This window comes from Typopeltis vanoorti, chromosome 12 (assembly GCF_054136105.1).
Source record: "Typopeltis vanoorti isolate ZY-2024b chromosome 12, IOZ_Tvanoo_1.0, whole genome shotgun sequence".
In the NCBI taxonomy this organism is placed as follows: Eukaryota; Metazoa; Arthropoda; class Arachnida; order Uropygi; family Thelyphonidae; genus Typopeltis; species Typopeltis vanoorti.
In genome coordinates this window covers 103,780,169-103,802,770 of record NC_143560.1, presented here as the reverse complement: position 1 = coordinate 103,802,770, position 22,602 = coordinate 103,780,169, and the positions used below count along the sequence as shown (strand labels likewise).

Below are 22,602 nucleotides of genomic sequence, written 5' to 3'. Positions count from 1 at the left end.
ATTGAAACAGCCAAAAAAGTGGACAGAAGCAGGTTGTTCACCGCCCAAAGAAGACAAAGTCAGTTCCATCAGCAGGAAAGGTCATGGCATCGGTGTTTTGGGATGCTAAAGGTATTTTGTTTGTTAATTATCTTGAAAAGGGTAAAACAATAACCGGTGAATATTTTTCCGATCTTTTAACCAGACTAGATGAAAAAATTTGTGAGAAAAGACCCGTTTTGCAGAAGAAAAAATCATCTTTCATCAGGACAATGCGCCTGCTCACACAGTTGCTTTGGCAATGGGAAAGTTAGGAGAGCTGCACTATGAATTGTTGGACTGTCCACCCTATTCCCCAGATTTGGTTCCCAGAGACTTCTATCTCTTCCCAAAACTAAAACTCTTCCTTGCTGGTCAGCATGTTTCTTCGAATCAAGAGGTGATTGTAGCTGTAGAGGGGTATTTTGCAGATCTTACTGAGAACCACTACAGGGATGGAATAATGGTGCTGGAGCATCGCTGGAATAAATGTATTATTCTTAAGGGAGATTATGTTGAAAAATAAAAATAATTTTGAAATTATAAATTATTTATTTATTTTTTTTTTTCATTTTTAGGGTGAGAACTTTTCAGCCCACCCTTGTATCGTCACCATCATGAAACCCGGGCAACCCAATCTGTGTACAGTAATCCATGTGAGGCCTGATCAAGGCCTTATACAATAGCATCGTAATGTCTCCATTTTTACATGTCATGGTCCTCACACACTATTGCACACAATGCTCATTCAACTGTGACTTAAACTGATTTAACGTGTCTACATTGACAATACACACTCAAGCAATGCATTCCACTCACCAACCATGCTCCATGCACAGAACCTGCTCCTCACCCCTCTGCTCACACCTTCTTTGTACAGTTTCTAGCGATGGGCTCTTGTTCTACCCGTTTTCCCATTCTATGAAAAATATTTTCCATGTCAACCTGTTAACAACCCCTCACTAGCTTATATGTCTTAATCGTGTTCCCCCCCCCCCCCCCCCCCCGCCTGTTCTTCCTATCCATGAGGCTTTGCAGCTTACGTTCTCTTATATTTGTACTCCACATTCCAACGACCATCCACCTTTGTGAATCTTCTCTGGACCATTTCCAACATATCCTTGTCATCATGAAAACCTGGCAACCAAATCTGCACACAATAATCCATGTAGGGCCTGATCAAGGCCTTATACAATTGCATCATAACCTCTCTCTATTTCTGCATTTCAGGGCCCTCTGTGTCATTACTTTATAAGGTTTCACCGGCCAGACAGCTGTTTCAAACTGATTGGTTCTCTTATCAGGCCAGTGAAACCTCATCAAAATGGACCAATAGGAGGCAAATATATGGACACTTGGGCTAAGCAATCATGTCTCCTATAAGGTCCAGCTAAGGCAACTTGTAAATGCTGGCGAGTGTATTCCTGTAAGCTCTCTGATCAAATTTTGTATGAAACTTTTATAGTTTCTGTATTCGGCTTTGAACTAATGCTGGATCTAATATCCACTCGATTTATATAATATTTAATTATTATTACTTCCATAATTTTGCTGAAGTTAAATTGGCATCTTCAGGGATTAATACACTGGTATTAAACATGTGCATGCAGGTACATTTCAGTAACAAAGAATGAACAGGAGAGATACAGGATGACCTAAAGTCCTATAATTATGCTGCCTGTTAACTTTGGTGTTCTTGGCTGTTGAGCTGACTCTCTGCCAATGAGAGTTTCCCATATGAGAGGCAGTTTGATACAACCACATTTGTTTAGCTTGGGATAGCTGGTAAGAGCTGCAGCAGCAGAGCAAAAGCCTCTTAAATTTGCTTTGGTGGAGTAAGGTAGCTTTTTTTCCAATGGATCTTGTATTGTGTATCTAGAGCATAGTCTGCTAATCCTAAGCAACTGCAGTGGCAGAAACAGATATAATCCTGGTGTTCTGATATACGGATGTTTGCTGTCCTACCTGTTTGGCCATAGTATGAATGGTTTCAGCTGCAGGGCTAGTTTTCTGTGTGGTTTATAAGTGGCCACATGATTGTGCTTTTTTAAGATCTTGGACCCCTCTGAGATGCCACGAATATAAGAGAGGGTGATGGATTTGCTGTAATTTAATGTTTGGAAAGTGGAGGAGTACATGGTGTAAATATTCTTTTTATCTGGTGGGAGGTGTTAGCCATTGTTTTTTATGTGGATGAGATCTGGGTTGAATGCAGTGTTATCTGAGCAAATTAATTTTGCCCAGTGGACTAAGATTTTTAGAGTTCCTAATTGTTGGGAGGCAGGTTGTTGTTACTTTCTGTTTCTGTTGTGAATTGGATCCTTGGATGTTTGCTGTTCAAAAATGGAATAAGAGTGTGTAAGGTGTTCCCTACCATGTGGTCAAATTGTGAACACATTATCCATATAATGTAGCCAAATAGCAGGTTTAAGGGGGAAGGAAGAATTTAGGAATTCTTTTCAAATGTCTCCATGAAAAAGATAGCCAAGGGGTGAGATAGCAGGGGAGCCCATAGCTGTATCCTCTATTTGTTTGTAAAATTTTCCTTGCCAAACAAAGTTGCCCGAGTTCATAGTGAACTGAAATGGGGCTGTGAGATAGTGGGAGGAAATTTTGCATGAATAAGAGCCGAAGTGTCTTTAAGTGGGACATTTGTGAATAAAGAGGAGAAATCGAAACTGACCATTAGGTCAGTTCAGAGTTTGAGGCCTTGTATACTGGACTTAAAATGGCAGAGTTTTTGATATGTGATGAGATATTGCCAGTAGTACGAAAAAGCACTTTAGCTAAATGTTTAGCTAGTTTGTAGGTGGGTGAATCTATACCATCTACAATTAGGCTTACAGTTGTAGGCTTACAATTAGCCATCTCCCAATTATAGGGCAGGGATCTGGAATTGTAGGCTTTTAGTTTGTTGGTCACATCTGCTGGCCAGGAAGTGACATTTTTTAGCAGTCAATGGATGGTTGTGATCTGTGTGTAGGTGCGGTGGGGGTCGTAATTTAATTAGTGGTAGGTGGATCACTCTTTAAGAAGGGTGGCCATTTTTTTTTATTATAATCCTGCTTAGTTTAAAATGACAGTAGCATTAGAGGATTTATTTTAAAGAGGAATCATGCTTGAAACTGAACATGGACTTTTTTGAGGCAATTTACAACTTCATTAAGTGGGTAGTTTCACACCAAGCTTTGAAAATCATTTACAATTTTCATAAATATCCATAATGTGGATATAAAGCCATCTCCCAATCAGTTTCAATCAGTTGACTGGAAAGCAGGGACATTATTCACTGGAGACCAGTTAGGCCAACTCCAGCCTATGATATGAAGTCTGAAAACCAATGATTCCTATGTTGTTCTTGTTATCTTAACATCGGACCTTCCATCTTAATATTTGATTATTTCAAACAGTTAATTCCACATATGAAACTAAGGAATTGATAACATATAACTTTTTGTACCTTTTTTAAAAGTATGAGGTGCTATTTTTATGCCCATAACTTTATAAAAATAGGCATTTTGTTAATTTTTTTTAGTACTGTAATTATATTCCTTGAGCTGCTATGCACTTAAAACTTTAATATCATATAACATTTCTTTATTTTGTTTGTAAATGAGTTGGCTCTCGTTTTTGTTGCCTTACTATGTTGTGCAATATATTCTGGGCATTATAAATATCACATTCTATTAATGTAATAGTTCTCTGTATGTATTATAACAAATTTCTAGGTTTATGTATAATGCTATGAAGTAGTTGAATTCATAGTTTAATCATCCATATAACTATTATCAAGTATGTTGGTGGCCAGTTTTGTTTGAATATTTTATATATAGTTTCTTAGCATTTAATTATACCAACTTCCAACCTAACATTAGTTTCCTCCACACATGCACACAACCATATGAGATTGCTTGTTTTTGAAGTTCTGTCTTTGATCCAAACATTGAATCCTGATCCATGTATTATAAATGGCAGTGCCTAATGGAATTGAGAGGGTTGGATATTATCTGACTCATCTGATTTTTTTTAATAAACTATTTCATTGTTTTTATCTACCTACCAAACTGATTAAATAAAAAGTTGCTGTTTGATATGGCTTTTATGGAGAATGTTTTCTTAGTTCAGTATTGTAAAGTTACACTTCTAGGGTTGCATGTCACTTGAGGGTTTTGAAGGTAATATAATTTTAATCTGTGATTTTTCATTTAAAGTAAAAGATTAGATATATTAATGGAAAAATTTTAGGACCACAAATGGAATATAAATTATGCTTTTTTCATTCCAGCTTGAGGCTATTATCCTAATAGGAATATAATGCATTTCATAGTTAATACAACTTTCTTGTTCTGCTAGTATTCACTTATGGACTTTGGCTTGAGGTGTCACGAACATCACAACTGCTTACACAGTAGAGAACCAGCAGTTCAAAGTAATACTTAAGTGGTAGAAGCCTAAAAAATGAACATATGATATATCATAGGCTCTATGGCAGCTGTCTTCTATTTGTTCACTCATTTCTACATGAGTGCTAGTGATAATTTTCAGAAATGCTATCATTTTTGTTTATGCTTCTACATTTTAATATATTCATAGCTTTTAGGCTCATAGATTCATAGTATTTTAGGCTTTCAAATACTCTTGTGCTGTTTGATGTTTTAGAGTTTAGTTCTCTGTCATATATATGTATGCATATATATATATATATATGTGTGTGTTAAAGATACCAAGCTATTTTAAATATAAACCTGGTTTTTTTACTCCATTTCCCAAGTAAGCAAACAGACAAGTACTTGTCTGTTTGCTTACTTGGGAAATGGAGTAAAAAAACCAGGTTTATATTTAAAATAGCTTGGTATCTTTAACTTTCTTTTTTTTTTTTTTGGTATCTTTGTAGCTTGGTAGTTTTGGTAGCTTGGTATCTTTTTTTTTTTTTTTTTTTTTTTTTTTTTTTTTTTTTTTTTTATAATATAGCTGATGGTATCTTTAACATATATTATATCCAAGGTAAAAAACTTATAAATATAATGTTGAGGAACATTGACTCGGTTGTTTTGATACATTTGTATAAAGAGAATTTAATGGCTGAAACCGAGAATAATGTGTATATATATATATATATATATTATAAAAGTATTCATATAAGTCATCTTATTAACTTGTATTATTTTTAAATCAATTTCTAGAACTGTGTGATCCAGTGGAACATGCTACAGGAGTAGAAAAACAGGAAATTCTTGCAAAAATTGCAGGGAATGAGGTATTACATTAATAACTTAACTTTCTTAATTTTCATCTAGTATGCATTATTAAATTGTTTTTCCTCAGAGAAATTATAGAAAGACCCAGTATAGTGGACTTGACAAGAAATTGGAAGTTTTTTCCCCCATTTGATTAGACTATAAATTATATATTTAGTTTAATCCTTCATCCAAGTGTAAAGTTTGCACCTGGAGTATCTTCAGGACTGTGGCAAGTCATGGCAAAGGTGGACTAAGTTCTCATCCCTTTCCTTAGCATCCCATAATGCAAAACATATCTCCTTGCGGACATGTATAATATTATGCATTATGGGAAGGGTCACTACCCAGACCAGTTTCAACCTTTATTAAGGTCTCTTCAGTGGGAGCCAGACCCAGAGGTGATACCAAGGTTGAAACAATGCAGAACTCATATGCCGGTTGCCAAAGGTTTCACACCTTATTATTAAATTACTTTGAATTAGAGAAAAGATGTTGGAAGTTTTTTTTTCCCCCCACCTGGTGAGACTATAAATTATATATTTAGTTTAATCCTTTATCCAAATGTAAGCAAACAAAGTTTGCACCTGAAGTATCTTCAGGACTGGGGCAACTCGTGGCAAAGGTGGACTAAGTGCTCATCACTTTCCTTAGTATCTCATAATGCAAAGCATATCTCCTTGTGGACATGTATAATGCTATGCATTATGGGAAGGGGCACTACCCAGACCAGTTTCACCTTTATTAAGGTCTCTTCAGTGGGAGCCAGACCCAGAGGTGATACCAAGGTTGAAGCAATGCAGAACTCATATTTCCATATGCCAGCTGCCAAGGAATGGCAAAGAAATGGAGCTAGCTGAGGAATTGGATAAGTACCAGATCGACATAATAGGGGTTACTGAAACAAAAAAGGCAAACACTGGTGAGATCTTTCTGAGCAATAAATACAAAATGTTATAATCAGGCAATGACAAACAAGGACAAGCAGGAGTAGCCATAGTATTCAACACTAAATACAAGGCTAATCTTCTTGAATGGCAGGAAGTCTCAAGTAGAGTGATGTGTGCAAATATAAGAATGGGGAACTGGACAATGAGACTTATTTGTGCCTATGGTCCCACAGAAGGTTCTACTAAGGCGAAGGAATTTTTTGAGATGTTAGAGAAAGCAGCTGACACAGTGAAATAGGAAAAGTTGGTCCTTGTTGGGGATCTAAATTTCTCCAAATTTTCCGAAAAAATATTTTGGAATAATTTGATTTAAAGTTAATAATAATGACATAATGACAAATACCCGTTGGATTTCTGCTCAAGACATGGACTGGTTATTACTAACACAATGTTCCAATATAAAAATGTGCACAAAATTCACATGGAGAGAAGAGGCAAGGAATAAGAAAAGTCTCATTGACTATGTTATTGTTAATAGTGTTGTTTCTCCCTGGTACAGGACACCAGAGTATACAGAGGATTTGAAATCGGAAGTGATCGCCATTTAGTCCTGAGCAGGATAAAATTGAACTACATATTGAAAAGAAGAACATGCAAGAAAGTTTTAAAGCAAATAAAAGTTGAGCAGCTCTCAGATGTTAACTGTAGACTAAAATACACAAACATGATTGAAAAAAAATGAAAGACTTTGAGAACAAGAACCAAACCTTGGAGATTCAGTGGCAAGCCTTGAAGAAAACCCTGATTGATTCAGCCAGAGAGGCATGTGGTGAGGTTGTCTGTAAAGATAGAAAAATCAGAACCTTTGTTATGCTTTCTTCTTTTCTTTCACTGCCTCTTTAATTTCCTGTGTCCACCATGGAGTTCTGATTTTTGTGTTAAAACTAGCTAAACAAAACTCATGAGAAGACTGGTAAGAACATAGAAAATAAATATCATGAAGGTGGCAAGATATTCTGGGGGTTGTTGAAGAAGCACAGAAATGGAGGAAAAGAGTGCTGTGAAAGGAATTAGAGATGATAAAGGAGATATGAAAACAGGAGAAAAAGATATCCTTGAAGTATGGAGTAATTACTTTGAAAAACTGCTAAATGAAACAAGCAGTGATGACAGCACAGTGGTAAAAGATAATGACCAGGCATGCAGTCAGGAATACATATCCATACTTGAAGTAGAAAAGCCATCAACAGCCCGAAATGTGGAAAGGCACAGGAGTAGATGATGTTCGACCAGAAATGCTCAAGTATGGAGGTGTAAAAGTCTTACAGTGGCTGCACTGTATAATTCAGAAAGCTTGGACAGAGACGAATTCCTGATGATTGGAGTAGAGCTCTGTACTACCCATATATAAAAAGGGAAATAAAACTGAATGTGAGAATTGCAGAGATATTTCTCTACTGAGTGTTCCTGATAAGATATATGCAAGTATACTTGAGGAACGGTTGAGAAGAATTGTCGAAGAACACGCTGGATTCTGGCCAAATAGAGACTGTCAGGATCAGATTTTCCCTTTACGACAGATAGTTGAGAAATCATGGGAATATAACGAAGATCTGTATTTAAGTTTTGTAGATCTGGAAAAGGCATATGACAAGGTGCCAAGAGACAAGCTATTCGAAATGTTACAGTTATATGGTGTCAATGGGGGGCATTATATCAAGCAATACTTAATCTTTATTTGAGCTGTAAGTCAGCAGTTAGAATTGAAGGAAGTACAGGAAGGTGGTTTAATGTTAAATCTGGTGTCAGACAAGGATATACATTATCCCATCTGTTGTTCATTATCTATATGGATCACATTATGAATGAATGTGGTATTAAACTTGAATTCAAAATTGGAGATGTTATCTCAGCTCTTTGCTTTATGCGGATGATGTTCTTCTTCTTCTTCCTATCATGGAATATAGGCCATGTGGCCTGTTCCGGTCTCATGCCATCTCTTTCTTGGTCTTCCGATTCTTCTTTTTCCACTTATTTTGTATCTGTATAATATTTTTGGTAGTCTGCTGTTGTCCATTCGATTTAAATGTTCTAGCCATTTTTGTTTATACTGTCTTATGTAGTAATTAATTGGTTTGATTTTTAGGGATTGTAAGATTTCTTCATTTGTTTTGTGGTCCCACTTGGTATATCCTGCTGTTTTTCTGAGGAACTTCATTTCTGCTGTTTGAATTCGTTTTTCATCTTTCCTTTTCATGGTCCATGTTTCGCTTCCGTATAGTAGAGTTGGTTTTGACAAGACATTATATAGTCTGATTCTAGTGTGTTTTTGTACCAGGGATGGCTTAAATATACTATTTATTATGCCATTTACTTTGACAAAGTTTGATATTTTAGTGTCTATGTCTTTTTCTTCTTCGTATGATAGATCACATCCCAAGTATCTGAAAGTGTTTACCTGTTCTAGTATTTTATTGTCTATCACTATTTTACTTCTTATTGGGTTTTCTCCTTTGAATGCCATTATTTTTGTTTTTTCTTTGGATATTGTCATATTATATTGCTTTGAGATATCATTTAATGATTTTAATGATCTTTGTAAGTCATCTTCTGATGTAGCTAATACTATTTGATCATCTGCAAATAGTAGTGTATCTATCTTCATTTGCGGGGTCATTTGTATACCAAATGGGTTATGCTGTTTCCAGATTGTTAATATTTCATTTATATATATATTGAAAAGCAGAGGTGAGAGGGTACATCCTTGTCGTACTCCTCTTGATATATCTTTCCATTCTGAGGTGTGTTCTAATTTAACTGCTATTTTATTTCCTGTATATATTTCTTGAATAGATTGTAAAAGTTGGTTTGGTATGTTTAAATCGGTTAATATTTTAAACAATTTTTGTCGGCTAATTTTGTCAAACGCTTTTTCATAATCAATAAACGCCACATGTGTTTCTTTTTGAAATTCTCTTCTCTTTTCTATTAATAATTTTAAAGTAAAAATTGGATCTATGCAGGATTGGCCTTTTCGGAAGCCATTTTGTTCTTCTAGTAATTTGTTTTCTACAATGCTGCTTAGTTTCTCTTTTAATATTCCTGCATATATTTTATATCCTGTATTCAGCAGGCTAATTGCCCTATAATTATTGCAATTGTCTTTATTTCCTTTTTTATAGATTGGGATGACCAGTGCTTTTTTCCAAGAGTTAGGGGTTTTTCCGGACATCCAAACCATATTAAAAAATTTCAAAAGTCTTTCATTAAATTTTTCACCTGCATTTTTGTATAGTTCTATATTTATATTGTCTTCTCCTGGCGTTTTCCTATTTTTCATCTTCTTTATTATATTTTTCAGTTCTAACATTGTGATATTTTCTATTAGGTCATTCTTTGTCTTATAAAATTTTAATTCATTTTTCTCATCTGTCCAGAGATTTTGGAAATAGGTCACCCCTTTTTCTAAATCTATTGTTTGTATTTTTATCTTTTCTTTTATTTCTTTATTCATGTATTTTATTACTTTATAAGTTTTGGGGTGTGGCTTAAATAAATCCTTTTCTAGTTCTGTTACGAAATTGTTCCATCTTTCTCTATGTTTTTTCCTTACTTCTCGTTTTGCAATTGCACTATTTCTTTTATACTCTATTTCTGCTTCTATTGTTTTGGAATTTAGCCATTTCTGGTAACTGTCCTTTTTGGTTTTTATTATATTTTCTATTTCTTTGTTCCAGTCTCGTAGTCCTCTTTTTCTAATCCATTTGTGCTTTATTCCTAAGGTTTCTGTTGCTGCTTTTGTGAGAATTTGTTTCAAATTTTCCCATTCATCTTCTATGTCCCTTGATTCATGTGTGGTTTCTGTTTTTAAGTTTGTGCATTTTTGATATTGTAGTCTAACTTGAGGATCCTGTAATGAAGAAATTTTGTAGCTTGGCTGGTAAGAATTTTCAATTCTATGTGTTTTTAGCCACTTTGGTTTAAAACGAATTTTTGCTGATACCATATAATGATCAGAGTTTAATTCAAAGCCTCGATATGCTCTTACGTCTAAAATTAACTCCGCTAATTTAAAATTTGTGATAACGTAGTCGATTACTGATTTGTATCCTCTGGCTGACCAAGTATATTTATGTATTTCCTTGTGTTTAAACATTGAATTCATTATTCTCATATTATTATAAATGACAAAATCACGCAATCTGCGACCATTTTGATTACATGTATCTTCGCCAAATTTACCTATGTTTGTTTTGTATTTTTTGTTTCCTATTCTGGCATTTAAATCTCCTGCTAGCAGTAAATAGTCAGTTTTGTTTGTTTTATCTATGGCATTCTGTAATTCTTTATAAAATATATTACTGTCTTCTTCTTTTCCCTCTTCTGGTGCATATGCACCAATTATTGTTATGTGGCCTCTTAATGTCTTGAGTCTAATTTCTATTAGTCTTTCATTCAAATAGTTGTAATATACAATATTGTTCTTTAGGGATTTATGTACCATAATCATTATACCTGCTTTTGCTCTTTCTTCTTTTTTTACCCCACTGTAGATTTGTATATAGTTGTTTGTTTCTTTTGTACCTTTTTGTTTTTTCTTTGTTTCAGTTACTATACATATTTTTATGTTAGCTTGGTTTAGTTGTTTATCAAGTTCTTCTTCTTTGTGTGCAATGCTTCTCACATTCCATGTTGCAATCTTCATTATGTGTTCCTTTTTCCAATTTCATTTACCGTTTCCTGGGTTGTGGTCTTTTCCCTGACAGTCCGTCCGGCTTTTCTTTGCATGAAACTTGAAAGTATTTTGAATTTCCCCAGGGCAGGTTACTAACCTGTCGCTGGGTAAGTCCAGTGGTAGGGCTGTTACCTAACGCCTCTGGACAGGCAGATCTAACAGCATTTACTCTGTTAGGGTGTTAAGGTTATACCGCCCATACTCGGCTGGTAATAAGTAATAAACCAGCCTTGAAGATAATCCACGTGAAGGATGTCCAAAAAGGGTAACAACCTTTTTGGACATCCTTTGATCATGCGCACTATATAGTATTGGATGACCGGCGAGTCAAAGTGCATGAAATTGCTGAGACTGTAGGCATTTCAAAAGAACATGTAGGATATGTTTTGCAAATGCAAATGAAAAAGCTTTGCGCAAGATGGGTGCCATGCTTGCTCACAGCAGATCAAAAGCGTACTTGCATGAAAATCTCTGAACAGTGCTTCAAGTGTTTCAACAAGAATAAAACTGATTTTGTGCTTCAATCTATTAGTATGGATGAGACTTGGATTCACCATTACACATTAGAATTATACTTCTAAATAAATCCACTACAAGTCTGCAAGATTCCCTGACTAAAGTGAATAACTTTTGTAATAGATATGTATGAAGGTCAGCATTAAAAAGACAAAGACAATGAAAATAGGCAGAAACAACAGGTTATTGTTATTCTCACCCCACTGAAAGAGTCAGTGGGATGAGGATAAGCTTGTGAATTTCATTGCTTCCAAAACAGTTCTATCACATCTCCAAGAAAGATTTTATTTCAGTTCCCCTTACTTTTGATAATACCCAAATCTCCAGACAGAAATGGGCTGCTGAGTTTAAGCGTGGCTGCACCTACCAGCCTTGAAGATAATCCACGTGAAGGATGTCCAAAAAGGGTAACAACCTTTTTGGACATCCTTTGATCATGGTTGATCAAGGTTGATCATGCGCACTATATAGTATTGGATGACCGGCGAGTCAAAGTGCATGAAATTGCTGAGACTGTAGGCATTTCAAAAGAACATGTAGGATATGTTTTGCAAATGCAAATGAAAAAGCTTTGCGCAAGATGGGTGCCATGCTTGCTCACAGCAGATCAAAAGCGTACTTGCATGAAAATCTCTGAACAGTGCTTCGAGTGTTTCAACAAGAATAAAACTGATTTTGTGCTTCAATCTATTAGTATGGATGAGACTTGGATTCACCATTACACATTAGAATCCAAACAGCAATCAAAACAGTGGACAGAAACTGGTTTTTCAGCACCAAAGAAGACAGTTGGTTCCATCAGCAGGAAAAATCATGGCATCAGTGTTTTTGGATGCTAAAGGCATTTTGTTTATTAATTATCTTGAAAAGGGTAAAACAATAACCGGGGAATCTTATTCCTATCTTTTTACCAGACTAAATGAAAAAATTGATGAGAAAAGACTTGGTTTGCAGAAGAAAAAAATCATTTTTCATCAGGACAATGCACCTGCCCACAAAGGTGTTTTGGCAATGGGAAAATTAAGGGATCTGCATTATGAATTGTTGGAACATCCACCCTATTCCCCAGATTTGGCTCCCTCTGACTTCTATCTCTTCCCAAAACTAAAACTCTTCCTTGCTGGTCAGCATTTTTTTCCGAATCAAGAGGTGATTGCAGCTGTGGAGGAGTATTTTGCAGATCTTACTGAGAACCACTACAGGAATGGGATAATGGTGCTGTAGCATCGCTGGAATAAATGTATTAGTCTTAAGAAAGATTATATTGAAAAATAAAAATAATTTCGAAATTATAAATTTGTTTTTTCATTATTAGGCCGAGAACCTTTCAGACCACCCTCGTAAATTGATAATCCCTCTCACAGATTCACTCCAATGACTTGCATAGAATTTCTGTTTCTCCTTTATAGATATTTCCATGGACTGTGTGTGTTCTGCTAAACTGACCATCATTCCTTCACTTTCTTCCAGACAGAACAAGAGCAACTATTGGTCAACTCTTATTTACTGCCCATCTTCAAACTTTCCGAAGTAACTTCTCTTTCTCTTCCTCTTTCACTTCTACCACTGGTGTTTGGAACTGCAAAAGAATATGGCTTCCAGCTGTTCAACAAAACGCATCAAAAGATGGTTTTTTCCTTTTTTACCCGCACATGGCACTGATGTACTATAGGCCTTAGAACTTTGTGCAGAACAGTTATTGTGAATGTTGTATGGGTTTGAGTTTGTGGGGAAAGCATGATGCTGATGGTATTTAAAGTGTGTACAGGGAAAAAAGCAAAATTAGAGGCATGTTGAACTCAGCTACTTGCTTTATTTGTATGCCATATGTGAAAAGATGCAGTGAACATGAATAAACATTTTTACTTAGGTCTTAAAATTCTCTTCATACAATGCTTGTTAATTATTTCTTATATTTGCTATTGCTTGCCTGGATGGCATTCTGCTCTCTAACCAATAGGCTGCTGTTTGAATTGCATAGTAGGCATGGATGTTTGATTGCTTTTAATTGGGATATAAATTTCATTTCCTGGTGTGAGATCACTGCCACACTTATTGGAGTGTTGAAGGTGGTTTGAAATTAATTCTCTAGAGCAAGTTTTCCAGATTATGTAAAAAAGAATAAGTATAACAAAGTAATAATAAATTCTTAGCTCACCCATAGCACTAATGTACTAGAAGTTTACAACCTTTTATGCATAGTAGTCACATAAAAAAAATCCTGCTTCCATTGTTTCCTCAAGGGCTCACTTTAGTGAATATGGAAGTGGCAACCCTGAGGTACCTGATGCTGGACTATGTCTTACATCATGCAATATATATCTGTTATATTATCTGAAGACTGGTCCTTATGCTTTCTTTCTTTCTTTTCTTGCTCCTTCTCTGCTATTAGAGTATCTGAGAGGTAAGGGTAAATTTTTACTATTTCTTTTTGTGTAGGCAGTGTGCATCTGCTTTCTCTCCTATTTGCCTCACCTAGTATAGGTTGAAGTCCCAACCCACCTGGCCAATGTAGAATAAATTGGGATCAAAACTCCTCAGATATATGGAAAGGATCTTTGAAACCTTACCATTTTTTTCTTGTAGTGACCTCACTCCAAAATCCTAATAAAGTTATGCCTTATTCATCTCATGCTACATTGGTTGTTCCACAAAATAATCAGAGCAGCATTAATGGTTTAGGCAGAGGGTCCTGTTCCAGAACTTTATTAAAGTCTTTTGACATGTCATTGTTACTATGAATGAGGAGTATACAAGGTATGGCATTAACTTTAGAGGTGAACTTTACATAGCCATATGAAATGTTTGGGGGTCTACAGATGGGTACTAATTTTATTGTCTGTAAAGAGATGGAGAAGTAGACAATTCGCATCTTGGGAATTATTGAGACCAGATGGAATGGAGAAAGTCATTTCAGAAGATTTAATGGTGAGCTAGTTGTATATTCAGGGGGTCTGTGATATCAGGGGGTCTGTCAATCATGAGGTAGCTGTGATACTGAGGAAAATTGACTCTTCTTGGTTAAAATCCTATTAATGATAGGATGCTTTGTATTAGACTTAAAGCTCATCCTACCAATGTGTCAATCATGGTAGTTTATGCATCCTGTGCAGATAGGTCTGATGAAGAGAGGAATTCTACAAAAGCCTATACACTGTTTTGTACTGCCTACCAAGGTGGGATGTACTTTTCATCTTAAAGGATTTAGCAGGAAAAAGTATGACAGTTAGGACTGAGTATGGCATGTTTGGTCTGGGTGAACATAACGCCCAATGTGAAAGACTTTTCACATAGGGTGTTATTTTCTGGGAGAAAATCATTTCAAGTCTTTCGAAATGACTTTCTCCATTTCATCGGGTCTCTGTAATTCCCAGGATGCCAATTTTATACCTCTCCATCTTTAGACAATATCATGAGTACCCACCTGTAGACCCCACACATTCCATATACCTATGTAAAGTTCACCTCTAAGGCTAATCCGATACCTTGTATACTCCTCATTCACAGTAATGATGACATGTCGAAGACTTTAATAAACTTCTGGAACTGGACCCTCTGCCTAAACTCTGAATGCTATTCTGATTATTCAGCACAACAATCCTAATAAGGCATAACCTTATTAGGATTTTGGAGTGAAGTCATTGCAAGACTCTTGGAATTTGCCCATGTTAACAGATTAGTTATTACCCATACCTTCTTCCAGCCCCCCCCTTCCCACAATGTACCTATTCTTGGGCATCTAATATTTGATAGGTCATTGCACCAGGATTGATTACATCCTGGCTCTCCAACTGTGGAAAACAAGCATCTTTGATGTGCATACTTGTCCTGGAGCACACTGCGGTACTGTCCAACTAGTAAAAGCCAAACTAAGACACTCTGAAACCTTCCAAGAGCCTCTCCCACTAGACTGGATATCAGAGTAATCCGTAGTGGGTTCACAAAAGTAACATCGACACAGTTGGAGGATCTTTTTTTTTTTGGACACTATCAAGGAGAACTCACTTGAGATGCTGCAGGAAGGAGTCAAGGTTATAATTCAGGATATTGTCAAGAAGTATCTAGGCTCAATTAGGAGCCCAATAAACCCATGGATATCAGATTCAACATGGGATCTCATTGAAGGGAGGCATTTGGAGAAATAAAGAGATGCAAGGACTGAATAATATAAGAGATTACATAGAGAAGTTAGAAAAGCTATGCAGGACCAGGAAAATTTTTATGCTTATAAATGTGAAGGGATAGAGTTCTAGATGAGGAAGCACAATTATAAAAAGTTGTTTTGTTTATCCTTTCTTTTAGGCTTACATGGTGATCTGAATACATTTTGGAAAATTATGGAGACAACTACTGTTTTTGAGTAAAACTTTAGTTTTACTTTTACATTTGGTTTCAAAATTGCAATCCGAACTATTGAGCTATATAAATCCAGATACAGATATTCTACAAGTACTTGAAAATTCGGACAAATATATCCTGGAAAATAATAAAGAAAAACTCAAGGCCAAATTTCACATTTTGAAACAACGGCAAAATATGGCTGCCAATCATACAAATCCAGCCAATCAGGAGATCTCCTCCCCAGTAAACAGCTCCAACAGTGCACAACAAACAAGGGCGAAAAGGAGCGACCAACCACCTACAAGCAAGAACCATGTCAATAAATTAGATTTTATTTACCACAGAAAGAGGCATTAGGTCCCTACCCAACAATATAGCCGATAAAATACGATTAGAAACTAGCAATATTCTAAACAATAAGAAAACCATACATAACAATCTTACAAAAACGGAACTAGCAGCAATAAAGTCATTGAAAGCCAACCAAGACATCATTATAACGAAATCGGATAAAGGCAATGCCACTGTCGTTCTTGCATCCATCCATCAGATGAATCAACTAGTATCCGATAACAGCACCTATCAGCTGGTAAACTATAACCCACCAAACTGGATAAAGAATAAAACAGAGAAACTACTTAAGTCATCCGTCACTTCATGGCCATCAGACACGGTTAAAACACTTATACCCCACTACGCCTGCTCTCCCAGAATATATGGTGTCCCGACAGTACACAAACAAAATGTGCCGCTTCGACCTATTGTGGAAGGAATAGATAGCCCTAATTACCACTTAGCCAAGAAATTAGCATCAGCATTCAAAGAGTTGGTAGGTCATTCCGCCTCCTACGTAAAAAACACACAACACTTTATAAACAAAATTAAAAATACAACACTCGACTAAGATGACTTATTAGTCAGTTTCGACGTTTCTGCCCTTTTCACAAATGTCCCATTCAATGACACAATCCTTCTACTACGGAACAAATTTCCGCCTGACATTATGGCCCCTCTTTGCCCACGTACTACGGTTACTTCGTGTGGCAAAATAAATTTTACCTACAAAAAGAAGGTATAGCCATGGGCTCGCCACTATCCCCCCCCCCAATCGCTAACTTCTATATGGAAACTTTTCAACAAAGTGCTCTTGATTCCGCCACTGTAAAACCTACAGTGTGGCTTAAATACATTGACGAAGTGTTCGTTATCTGGCCGCATGGGCGATAAACGCTAAACACATTCCTTAGCCACCTGAACAAACAACATGAACACATACAATTTACCATCGAAATTGAAAAGCAGAACTCGCTCCCATTCCTAGATACACTGGTCACATGTCTTCCTTCATGGTCTACCGCAAACCGATACACACTGGCCAATACATACATGCTAATTCATACCACCACCTATCACAAAAATATGGAGTCATTAACACCCTTAAAAACAGAGCTATAACAATTTGCTCCAACGAGCAAGCTCTGAAACAGGAACTAAAAATCATCAGCGACACATTCATAAATAATGGCTGTAACAAAAATACTATCAATAAAATACTTCATAAAACATCAACAAAAAAGAATCTAGACTACAGTAAAACTATAGCCATCCCATACATTAAAGGGTTATCTGAAAAAATCAACAGAATCCTACACTGTTGTAACCTCAATACCACTGTTAAACCATCTACTAAACTTAAAAACATATTCAACTTCTCTAAGGATCCTCTCCTCCCATTAGCACATCCTGGAGTTTATTGCATCCACTGCACCTGTAACTTACCTTGCATTGGTGAAACAGGATGTACAATCCCTATACGTAAGAAAGGACACATTAGATATAACCATTTTGGTGAAGCAGGCCTCTCGGATCATGCTCTCAACACCTTACACCAAATTGACTGGAAAAGTATCTGCTCTTTACACCATACAAAAACCCGGTATGAAAGAAAATTTAAAGAAGCCCTGTGAAATTCTGATAAACCACCCAAATATCAACAATAATGGTGGTATGAAAATTCCAAGAATCTGGATGGCACACATTCAACTCACCTAATACGTATTCGTCAGGACTCTAGGCAACCTACAGCCAGTATTGGAAACCATTCCATACCAACTGGTTGGAATGTATATGTATGATCATGGTGTTTATATATATATACATACATAGACTTGTTGTTGCTCCCAATGTAATTTTACAACCAGTAGATAATATTAATAATAGGACTCTAGCATTGATGTATATTTTTATTTTTCGTTTCTTTTCATTTTATTTATTATTTTATTTTATTTTTCTTTTGCCAGAGGTCAGGCCAATAATTGTTGTAACGGTTGGTCAGTAACTTTAACAAACCATGTAGATTGTAGTGTAGCTTGTTTTCTGTATATAGTGCATATGCTCCAGAAGATGACCTTGATATAAAGGTTGAAACATCAAAAGTGGATTTTAGTTTATGTTAAACTAAAGTTTTACTCAAACACGGTAGTTGTCTCCATAATTTTCCAAAATGTATTGTTTCGTTTAGTTTGGGACCTAAAGTACAAGTTTAAGCCCAAAATGAATGTCATCAAAGTGTGGAAATAACTGGAAATATTAAAAAAACAAAACAAAACAGAAAGTGTACTGTAAGGAACCGTACAGCAGAGAGGATAATGAATATTTCAAGGAGCCCTTTCACCAGGAAAATTTCAATTTGGAAACTCCTCCACATTGGAGGAGAAGGTTTCACAGCTTAACAAGGCCCTGGATGCAAATAGAATCTGAGTAGAGTTAAGGCCACATGGAATGGAGGGATAAGTGTTTCATAGATTGGTTATAAGGATATGAGAGACAGGATCATGGCCTAAACTGGAAGAAGTCTGTTTTTATACCACTGCACAAGAAGGGAGATATGTAGTATTGCAAGAACTATATAACTATTAATTTAATCTTTTATGCAAACAAGATTTTATTAAAGATCATTCTAAATAGAATTGAAGCCAAAGGTGAAGCAGAGATGCAAGAAAAACAAGCAGGTTTTAGAATTGGAAAGGGTACCAGAGATCAGATCCTTTACCTTAGACAGATAATTGAAAAGTATAAAGAATTAGATTTCCTATGGTACAGTGAACAAGGAGCCATGATAAGAACAGGTGTTGAATTAATTGATTGGCTTCAGGTTGGCAATGGAGTTAGGCAACGATAATTGAAAAGTATAAAGAATTAGATTTCCTATGGTAATATGTTTTATAGACTACTCCAAAGCTCAGCATATGAAATTGTGGGAGTTAATCAAAGTAATGGGTTTTCCTCAACACATTATCAGGTTGATAGCTAACTTTGTACAGTGGACAAGGAGCCATGATAAGAACAGGTGTTGAATTAATTGATTGGCTTCAGATTGGCAATGGAGTTAGGCAACGATGCCTACTTTCTCTTTACCTGTTTAGTATCTATGCTGAGGACATCATGCATCGGATGAGCTTAACACGAGCACTAAAATCATTATAGGTAGCAGATTGATCAGTAATCTGAGGTATGTTAATGATATAGTACTCCTTTGTAATGACAAGGAAGAACTAGTACAAATCCTTGATAAAGCTATTGAGATCAGTAAGAACAGAGTATGTCAAATCAATCCTAGCAAGACAAATATTATTGTTCTTCAAGGTAATGTAGACAGGGAAGCTCTTGTGAAACAAGTGTATCTTAACAGAGAAAGAATTGAAGTCAGCAAGTTCAAGTACTTGAGATACATTATTAATATGAAAAATTGCTGTTTAGAAGACATAAGTAGATTAGGAATAGCTAAAACAATATCAGAGACTTGTCTAAACTCTGCAAGTATGGATCTATCTCCACAGGAACAAAGTTGAGGATTCTGAATGTAGCTGTTCCCAACAGCAACTTATGGATGTGAGACTTGGAACCTAAAGAAGTCTGATAGAGAAAAGATAGCTGCTTTTGAGATGTGGTGTTACAGAAGGCTATTGAGGATATCATATACTGAAAACAGACAACTGGATGGTGCTAGAAAGGATTGGTGAAACTTTAAGGTTCCTTAAGGATTTGACAGAAGAAAGCTGAAAGACTTTGTTGAACCTCCAGAAAATTATATAACAAGACTTCATGCAGACTGGTGTGGCACATCATTGAGGAATGGAGCAACCATACAGTATCTGTGATGTCCAGTGAATAGATGGATGGATTCCATTGTACTGTTTACATCTAGTAAAGCAGCCTGCAGTTGCCCATATGCAAATATTAGGTGCAAATGTTCTCCTATTTCTAGAATACACCAGGTACATTTTGCAGAAGCACATAAAAGTGTTTTGTCTGTCCAACCATAAATTATTCATGAACTCTGGCTGAATGTTATCATTTTGTTTAAATTTGATATTTGGAATCCATACAAAAAAGTCAATTTTTATTTTAATGTGACCATTTGCAAGGGTACCAAAGAGAACATTAAATATTATTATATTCTGCTGTGGATAGAATCTGGAATTTTGGATGTGTATTAAAATGTATCTGGGTGGTTCAGTTCAGTTTCTTTGGTCATTTGGCAAAATCATTCTCATACTGATATATTTCTTCACTGTAATAGATGGAATTGGATGAAATTTGGTATTTAAGATTTCTATTAAATTATTATTATGATGTCAGAAGACTCATCAAACTCTTATTTCGAATGCTTCTTCCATTGGTATACAAAAATTGCAGATTCCCTCTAGTTCTTGTACTGGCTTTAAAACTGATATACAAGTCGCTGATTTCAGTAGTCCCATGCCGATTTTTATCCCCTCTCTTCTGCAATTTATTCTGCGAATAAGGATCAATAAATATACAATCACTGCTAAAGTTTCTCTCTCTTACACTCAACCTTTTCAATATTAGTTTCCCTGCCCAATTACTTCAACTTGTTCAGAAAATAGTAACTTCTTCAATCGCTTATGTCCTTCCATGTTCAGATGCAGCCCATCTCTAGCATACAACTGTCTTTTTCCTTCCAACACACTCCAGACATCAACAAATTCCAGACCTCTTTTTTTGCACATTCTTGCAATCATATCATTCATTATCATTGCTCGTCTACTTAACTCATAATTGTCAAAACAAGGCAGCACACACACTATCCTTCCATTGACACTTTTCCTCTTCACAATATCTAACAATGTTCTTAAATCTTTGCTATCCGATTTATACCACCACTCAGGTCATTTGTACCCACCATAACTATCATCTTGTCTGCATCATGCCCTCTCTTTATTGCTAAAGCCCAATGGTGAGCTATGGAAATTTTAACAAAGGGCTCGCATCGTCGAGTGAAAAAAAAAAATACCAATCAATGGACATTGCCGACCGCCACTACTATATTTCCAGAGATAATCACAAACATCCATTCCCATGGCAGGATGTTTGTGAATGCTAATGGATGTTTGCGGGATGTTTATAAACAAAATAAATTTGTTTTGTTTGCAATAGAAGTTTTTATGACAAACAATCTATAAATAATACATAAATATTATCTAAACACAATAATATTGAAATACGTTATATTTCTCTTTTGTTTTTATACTTCAAGCGTTAATCAACGGTACCAATCCAGGGACATTATTTTATAGTCCTATTTATTTATATGAGACTACCAAAAGTGAATTCTTATTTGTAAAATGGTAGTAACACTATGACATTTTATTTAATAAAATCACTTTCAAAACTATGAGACGACTTTACATGGAAAAAAAAAAAAGAACTCGCTATCTGGTGCACATTTACCCAGAAAAAACTCTCTCCTTTACAGGTTAACATTTACAAACAATTACTTTAAGGAAATACTCATGACAACAGCTGCCACACCTTATTTTCTCCTTCACGTCTTGTATTCTTCTAGGAGGATTTATAGCCAAGCGATGATTTTCTAGAAAAGATTTGACATAGGGATTTGGATTAAATTCATTCAAGGGTTTCCCATGTATTAAATCTGAAATATGTTTTATAGTGAGAGAAGATCTCTTCGTCGTTACGATATTATTTATCACACTAAAAGCTCGTTCGGTTTCAGCTCTGCAAACTGCAATTGTTGCCATAATCACTTTGGCTTTTTTCGCTGTGCTGGGAATTTCGTTTTGTAACTTTCCAGTCAAAGCCATTTCCACTAAATCTCTAAAATCATTAATTTTAATTTCATATTTCAAAATAAAATTTAATGATCTTATCTTCTTTTTCCCTTCTAACCATGGACACATAACTTCTTCCATACTCCATGTTTTAGGATAACATACATTTAAAATGTTTTTCAGTTCTTTATCTTCCAAATCCTCATAATTTTCATTTTTAAGTTTAAAATTTCTTTGCTGCATTAATCTATCCTTTAAAGACCTTTAAAGAAAAAGAGAGTTTAGTAATGTTTCTCGCGGTAGTTTGTGAAATCTGATTTTGCTTTCAATTGCTATTCCTTCAAATGGCTTTGATTTTAACATGGTATCAATTTTAGATTTACAAGAACCTACAGAAATTTTTAAAATCATTAATTGCATTAATTATTTGCATGATTAAGGAGTTAGTCCTTATAATACTTATATTGCGACTTTGTAGAGCTTCTGATAGATATGATAATTCTTGTAGGATATCAATCATTGATGCTAGATCTTTTAAAAATTCAAATTGAGAAGTTGGTTTAAAAAGTCCTTATATTTATCATTCGATGCAAAATGCTAGCATTAAGCTGGGTAATTTCTCCGCACAGCAAGAGCCATTCGTAAACTGCAAGCTACCCATCGTGGTCCAAATACACGGCCGATCTTTAAAATTTCGATACCAAGGTCTTTTGCAATCATATTTAATTCTTGTTGATGTTTTGGTGATTGATGATGAAAAGCATTTAATT

The 22,602-nt window shown here is 35.6% G+C and overlaps 1 protein-coding gene across 1 annotated transcript in view; it reads left to right on the top strand.

Moving 5' to 3' along the window:
• Positions 1 to 22,602, top strand: part of LOC150101089 (cytochrome c oxidase subunit 5B, mitochondrial-like) — a 67,892-nt gene that overhangs the window by 11,772 nt on the left and 33,518 nt on the right. Inside the window, exon 2 of the mRNA XM_090402082.1 lies at positions 5,202 to 5,275. Within this exon, the coding sequence (XP_090258208.1) occupies positions 5,202 to 5,275 (74 nt within the window). The remainder of the gene's footprint in view (positions 1 to 5,201; positions 5,276 to 22,602) is intronic.